A 7,551-nucleotide genomic window follows, 5' to 3' on the forward strand; every position below is an offset into this window, starting at 1 on the left:
CTAATACTGAAACCCATTTTATGTTTTTGGTGAATTATAAGACTTTCCCCTGGGTGATATTCTCTCACATTTTTAATATTTCATTCAATTATCTTTATGATTACATCTCATCAACTATTATCACAATATCTTTGCATTCCGTGTCCTTGTTCATTAGAGTTATACAACAACAATGATTATAAATGTTCTTTCTTTTTTTTAAATGTACAATGAGCTATTTATCGTCAAAAAGCAGTATAGTGCATGACTTTTGAATCCTGAAAATCTAGTTACTATCGTTGAACTACATTATACTCATTTACAAAAGACGGTCCGAATTCCATACGCATATCCCGTTATTCGTTTCCAGTAATTAGTCATCTCTCTTCGGTATTCTCTTCAGCCTTGTTTCCTTTTCCGTTGAGCAATGGAGTATACCTAGACATGGTATCGGTTCAAAGTCGAAAGGTATACTCAGAATAATCCTTACTTACATCATGTAGTACATGTCTGATGATCTAATAGTAGGGACTTTTAGATTTGCGTGGACTGATACGTGTGACGTCCATTCAAGGTAATGCATTAAAATGACGTCGATCGTAGCAATCCACGTTGTCGTTGTGCAAATCTAAAAGTCCCTATTATCACTGTACACTGTACATGTATATTCCTTTACAAAGATGTCCTTTTTCCTCTTTTTTTTTACGCACAGGCACTTTTCTCGATTCCATTCGATTTCATGATCTTTCTTTAGTCAGCCCTTCCTTTAACAAACGATGATGAATATTAACACAGCATTCATCTTTGTTGAGGTTCCGTGACCATTTTGTGACCGACACTGTCAGAAAAAAAAATTGCGCTTCAAAATTAAATCAATTGCGCACAAATTGACTCTCTGCTCCAGCTTTAATCATCATCGTCAACTGGCGTCGATCCACTTCCGAATTCTCCTAACTCGGCTACCACCTCATCCTCATCGTCCTCTAAACCAACACGCCCAAGAAACCGACCACGATGATGTCCATACGTGTCCTGGTGCGGCCGCGTCGTCGTCGTCGTCGTTTCCGTCGTATCATAGTTTGTCGAAGTCGTTTCTTCAACTTCCTGTTCGAGACGGCTTCCTCGGCTAGATGAATCCTTAGAAATTGTTTCTTGACTGGCACTTGTGTGATTGTATGAACTTATGACCTTTGTCCTTGTTTCATGCTGAACTTGTTGGTATTCGCTGCCACTGGTGTATCTTTGTTCCGGTGCCACGGGTAGCATGACCAAGGGATCAAATGGATCGGGATCCTGAGGCAAAGTTTCATCAACGGAAGAAGACGACGATGAATCTCCCCGAGCAGTGTCTGGCAAAAACAGATCATACAGAGCAATTATTCAGTAAGATAATGCAGAAGAAAAAGAAATATGCTCATAAAAGCCAGTGTAAACAAATTAGAATTGTTCAAATAGCTATATTTTTAATCAAAACAAACTTGAAGAGAATATTCAACCCTACAACAAAGAACTTTAAGTTCAAAAAACAAACAAACAAAACAAACAAAAATAACCAACAAAAATGACTTACAATCTTCATGACTTTTGTCATGAATATAGAACTCTTAAAGCCCCACTGTCCCACTGTCCTACTTGTACTACTTGCTCCCTCTATATAGAAAACTTCCCCAATCGGTGCCTGTTTGTCCCCCATGATCCTCTTTTTCTTATGTATTGAGGGCTGAGTTGATGAGATAGCCACCTGTCAGTGACCTGGCTGGGTGGTCTAATCCCTTCTGGCCAACTAGTATTGACGGTCTTTAATCCATATTTTTTATGTTTTAATCAAGCTATCCCCAAACCATAACTCTCAAAAGTACCTTCTTCTACTTCTTCTTCTTCGTCTTCTTCTGGAATAAGAGGCGTCATAATAGTTGTCGCTTCGGCTGTCGTGAGTGGAGGAGTAATTCCCGAAGCGTATTCGTTGATGAGTTCTTCATCGGGTTCGTCACCGGTTTCGGGTAGAGTCTCGACAGGTACTTCGTTATTGATCTTGTACATCCGTGCCCAGACGGTAGGTGGCGCTCTTTCTTCACATCTGCAGTGCGTGGTTGAGAAACTCCAGTGTCTTCTGCATTTGGGCTTCTCGAATCCATGCCCGACACGCCTATTGGATAAAAGACACAGCATTGATCAAAATGCAGTTAATAAGTAAATTTACAACTAGATTATGAAATGTTATACGAACGCAAAATATTTAGTCAGATGGACTTTTGAAAATCATTTAATTTGTATAAGGCGATGTAGGACGCTTTTAGATTTCCTGGGTGCTGAATGTGAGGAAGGTGCTAACTTATTGGGGTGTGGTTCGTATATGGACGTCAATCAATTTGGTCAAACATAATTTATTGACTTGATCGAGTCCCTCGTGGGCTCTGTAGAAGAAATACAAATCTTCCTTTCCAGGGCCCTGTATTACAAAGAGTTGATATTAATCGCAACTTATTTGCGATTGATATCAATCGCATGCACTATGTATATAGGAGATAGGAGACTGCAAATTTGCGATTGATTAGAGGACTTGTGATTGATTTGGATCAATCGCAACTCTTTATAAGATGGGGCCCAGATCAACAGTTTGAATATAGATTATTATACATGTACATACAATACACATTGAAAAACCATGACAATACCGAAGAAGGTAGATTCCTAGCCTAGAGATGTTGTTTGTATTTTTCTTCTCCCCCCCCCCCCTCCCCCCCACAAAAATTGCCTGGCATAAATCATTCTCAACTGTTACTATCAATATCTAAGTTTGAGAGAATAAGTCCGAATCCGTCCTGCCTTTATTTTGTGTATTTTTCTGTGTGTTACCGGGTATGTATAAAATGTCGCACGTGAAAAAAATTATGTGTCCAAACAACTTTAAACAAATTGGAGTTTGTCAAGTACTAAAGATCGAAACGAAAATTGTACTGCAAAATGGGGTAAACAGTAGTTGGTATAAAATAGGTATTACGTTTCCTAAAATTGATCGGACATATAAATGCATCGTATTGAAGATTGGACATATTAAATTCAAGTAATAGTCGTGAAGGTTATATTTTGAAGCTGATGGTTCTCTAACTGTTTTCATTCAAACATCACTTTCAGTGGCGGATCCAGGATTTTATAAGGGAGGAAGGGCGTGAAATGTACGACATTGCGAGCACGAAGCCTTTACGGCATGGGGTTCGGCGGAGGAGTTTACCGCTTTTTCAGAATGCCAGCATAACACTTTTTAAAAGGTAGAATGTAGATTCAAACTTTATAGTATCGGATCCAGCATGTTCAAAGTGTTCATCTACCATTTTGAAAAAAAGTGGTCACTTAAATGATGATTTAACAAATTTAGTTTTTAGCGTGTACTTACAAACACTCTTCTGCAGGTAACCGCCTTTTTCCTCGCATGACTTTGAGACACGGTTTGTCCCCGGAGCTGCAGTCGCACTGGCAAGTGTCTGGGTCCTGCATATATGGCACCGGACAATCCTTGAGGCACTTACAACCACAGGCAGCCACACTGAACCCTTGATTCTAGAGAGAAAACGAAAGAGAGGGAATGAGAGAGACGGGGCGTTGTATTTCTTGAATTCGATTAATTGTTAATGGTGAAACTTTCAATCAGCCCAAAAGTGATAATAGAAAAAGAAAGTGTAAAATGTATATATAGAGACAAAAAATAAATTAGAGAAATATAACCAACAGATCAGCATCACATGGGGAAAATCAAATAAAGAAAAATTAGTCATTAAAATAAATGATCAAATTGAGCGTAGGTATATCGCTAGTTATTTGAAAGTTTCTAAGTTAACTGAAAATTATCAGAGTATTATCTCAAAAACACTTTTTTTCGATTGACATTACACTTTGCATGAACATGAACTTTGCATGCCTCGAAATAGCTGAATGTCGAAAACATTTTCAAAAGCATATTACGTAGCCTCCTCATGAGAACACATCCGGGAGGGAATATCTTTAATGTCATTGCTCATGCTCCATGTGCACAACCTCATTATTTTGTTCACCTATCATAATTATGCCGTTATTCCTATTTATCAATATACCCTCCATTCAATCCCCCGTTTCATTAGTGTTACCGCATTACTCTAATTAAATTCAATATCAAAATATCGATGACTTTACAAAGTCGATGTTATGACGATCTCCGTCCATGCGCTAAAAATGACCTACCGATGGACAAGTCGTGTGCGAGCATGGCAGTTCACTTTCGGGACGGTTTAGACAGGTACAAGCTGTGTCTTCGTAAAAGGTGTAGTTTAGAAATTGGTCTTTCATAGTCACGTGTAGTGATTCATCTATGCCCGTCTCTGTAATCATAACAAACTGTAGAAAGAAAGGAAGAAAACATATTTTATAAAGTTGAAAGTTGTAAGCATTTCCATCATCATTGAGGGCCACCAATTTGACACCTGGGTGGAGAGTGGCAAATGTAGATTAATGTCTTGCAAAAGGACATTAGTGCCGCGGTGGGACTCGAAACCCGACCAATATGATAAAAAGTCCTGTAACTATACGACGAAACAAGATGTCATGTTGGTTTGAAAGGGACATATTTCCAGATTCATAAAAGAAAAACCATAGCCATCACTTCTCTAGAATAGCGATGTAGAAATCGTTAGAGCGCCATCTATGTTTATACCACCAGATCCAGTTGACTAAGAATGATAACAGTATACATTTAGGGAAAACACCAGGGGCGGATCTAGCTTTTTGCTAAGGGGGGGGTTGACCAAAATAATGACGATGCGGAGCATCGTCCACGAGCCGCGAAGCGGCGAGCCGATTTTTTTTGGGGGTGTTTATTTGAACCCCGTAAGTGATGTTTTCCTGGCATCTATTAACACAATGGAGACCATAAAAAGCAGTGCATGATAACGTCTTTTTAAATCAAGTAACAGTTAAATACACAGTTATATCCAGAGTTATCATGTGTTTGGTTAAGTTACCAGATGAGTTGAAAATCTTCTCACAATATTTGCACTTGAAAGGGTTTCTCTCCAGCGTGCGTTCTTTTTTCTTTCTTTTTTTTTTCACTTCGGCGGTGGCCCGTGTCCTCAAAAAAGCTGATGGGGGGGGGGGGCAAGGGACTCTGTGACATTTGTTCGCCCAACCCCCCCCCCCCCCCCCCCCCCCCCAAAAAGAAATAATAATAATAATAATAATAATAATAATAATAATAATAATAAATGAAATAAATACATAGAAATAGAATAAAATAAAATTACAAGTTTTAAAAAAAAGATAAGATTTAAAAAAATGGTCCCCGGATTTTTTTTTTTGGGGGGGGGGGGGTTGCAACCCCCCCAACCCCCCCTCTAGATCCGCTTCTGAACACTATGTTTGTCCGTAGCATCGCATGTGAAAGTTTGTTTGTAAATGTACACCCTCTTAACATGCTTAACGGCGCACATTTTGGCTGTGCAATCTCCGCCCGATTACAATTTAAAATTCAAAATAAGAAGGCCATTGATTGTGAGGAGTAAAAGGGGGTATATAAGGCAGGGGACCTATCGTCTCTCTTTTTGCGTTCCTTATCCCCTCATCTGCCAGTTTCTTTTCATCATTTTTCTTTCTTTTTGCCACAACTCGAGTCCCAGACATAATAAATCTGGATTTAGATAGCACTTAATGCGAAATACCGTTTCTTACCGGCTTCGTAACATTGGCTCTCGTCCCCGGAACGCTGGCACACTCCTGCAGATCGCTGGTACAGCACCCACTACCGCCACACCGTCTCACCCACGTACAACTCGGGTAGATGTACGTTCCTATGCCACGGGATAGACCGAGCTCTTCGAACATGTCCAACATCCGGGGCTGAGGCTCGGAGCATCCCACTGAAGCACCATGTTTAATCCAAGCTGCCATGGCTAATACACAAAGAGAATTGTAACACAGGATCTTATGTTTCATGAATAGGTGATAACTTCAAGAGAATTCAATTAAGAAAGACAATCAGGGACAGCAACCTTGTTTTAATTAAAAATCGTGATGTAAAAAAAAAAAAAATTAAAATTAGAAAAATAAAATATATATATATAATATATATATATTTATATATATCAACAATTAAAAATAAATAATAATAACAATAATACATTTTTCTTTTTTTTTACCTCGATCACTGATCTCCTCATCGAAATCGAGGGTGATGCCGTGGCTGATCCTTCCCTTCTTCTTCTGCACCGTCGCGTTGACCATGGATGTGAACCTCGGCTCGATCTCGTTGTTTGGAACGAAGATACGAAGGAAGTCCCGACTCGATTCGACGGCCGTCAGTTTCCGCGCGACCTGCATTCGGTATTCCTGTCGAGCAGAAGAGATTAATTTGAAAGCACTTAATTAATTAATAACGACGTCCTGTACCATTTTGTAATACTAACACCTCACGTGAATATCACGCTAAAACGGGATGTGTTAAAAAAATTTCAACAGGTTGAATAAAAAACGAAACAAAACAAATTCCAGGCGACGGCTAATCAATGATGCTAAACACGATAATAAATGCAAGACCTTCAGATTCGTGTTCGTGATCGTCGTAGCGGCCGCTTGGCCTACATAAATCCCCTCTTACAACATTATACATCTTGATGTGTAAGAGACGAGCAGACAGGAACCTCAAGCGCTCTTAGTTCAACTATCAAAGAACTGGGAAACAACTTGGCACAACTCGCAGTTACTTGCCTGGACACTACGAGTTTTATGAACGCGACTCGTTTATACTCGTGCATCATTCGTGCATCAGTACGAGGTGCTACGAGGAACAACGAGCTATCCTGTTGTGTCTCACGAGCAGGCACGTATAGCCAGAGTTTGATGTTGGGGGGGGGGGGCACATATGTAATCGATCGAGGTAAAAAAAAGGGTCTAAAAGAGTTCAATCGATCTTGGAAATTTGTGTGTGTGGGGGGGGGGGGGGGGGAAGAAATGTGTCCCCGAACAATAGTCAGGGCATATTCGGCACTGAGCTCGCATTCAGGTCGCCAAATTACGAGTGGACTTATTCTATAGAGCTCTTTTTATGCTATTAATATATCTAGAAAACATAGCTTCAAAAATCATAATTTACGAAATGACACATGACATTGTCATTCGAAATTCGTTATGAATTTTTCAAACATACACCTAACTTATCAAGCCTCTCTCAGCCTGGAAGAATACCATACCTAGAACTTAAAAACTTGCGATCTACAACCTTTCTTTATTGACAACAGGATCAATGGAATTTGCAATGATTTATAATGTAATTTAGGAACTTATATTATATTAATAAATAATAGTTTTGATAGGGAAAATTGCTTAAACTACGTGAAAGTCATGGAATGATTTGCCGGACTGAGCAGAAGTTAGGAACAACAGTTCATTTCCAAATCGGCAATGAACATATCCTTTTTGCAATTATAATGGTAATCGATCCCTCTTATTTAAACATCATCACAGTGTATGGGAAGTTCAATCGTAAACAGATCCATGTTCCTTCCTAATATTTGTAACATGCACCCGTTTGCTGTATGTACATGTATGTAT

The 7,551-nt window shown here is 39.3% G+C and overlaps 1 protein-coding gene across 1 annotated transcript in view; it reads right to left on the reverse strand.

The window, feature by feature from the left end:
• Positions 1 to 619: 619 nt before the first annotated feature.
• The window catches only part of LOC105440225, a 15,273-nt gene continuing 8,341 nt past the window's right edge, over positions 620 to 7,551 (reverse strand). The window contains exons 2-7 of the mRNA XM_030980825.1: positions 6,141 to 6,330; positions 5,674 to 5,894; positions 4,195 to 4,347; positions 3,374 to 3,537; positions 1,839 to 2,125; positions 620 to 1,328 (exon numbers count right to left, since the gene is read on the reverse strand). Of these exons, the coding sequence (XP_030836685.1) occupies positions 886 to 1,328; positions 1,839 to 2,125; positions 3,374 to 3,537; positions 4,195 to 4,347; positions 5,674 to 5,894; positions 6,141 to 6,330 (1,458 nt within the window). The 3' untranslated portion in view covers positions 620 to 885. The remainder of the gene's footprint in view (positions 1,329 to 1,838; positions 2,126 to 3,373; positions 3,538 to 4,194; positions 4,348 to 5,673; positions 5,895 to 6,140; positions 6,331 to 7,551) is intronic.

The sequence above is a fragment of the Strongylocentrotus purpuratus genome, unplaced genomic scaffold (genome assembly GCF_000002235.5).
Source record: "Strongylocentrotus purpuratus isolate Spur 01 unplaced genomic scaffold, Spur_5.0 spur5_scaffold_11, whole genome shotgun sequence".
NCBI lineage: Eukaryota > Metazoa > Echinodermata > Echinoidea > Camarodonta > Strongylocentrotidae > Strongylocentrotus > Strongylocentrotus purpuratus.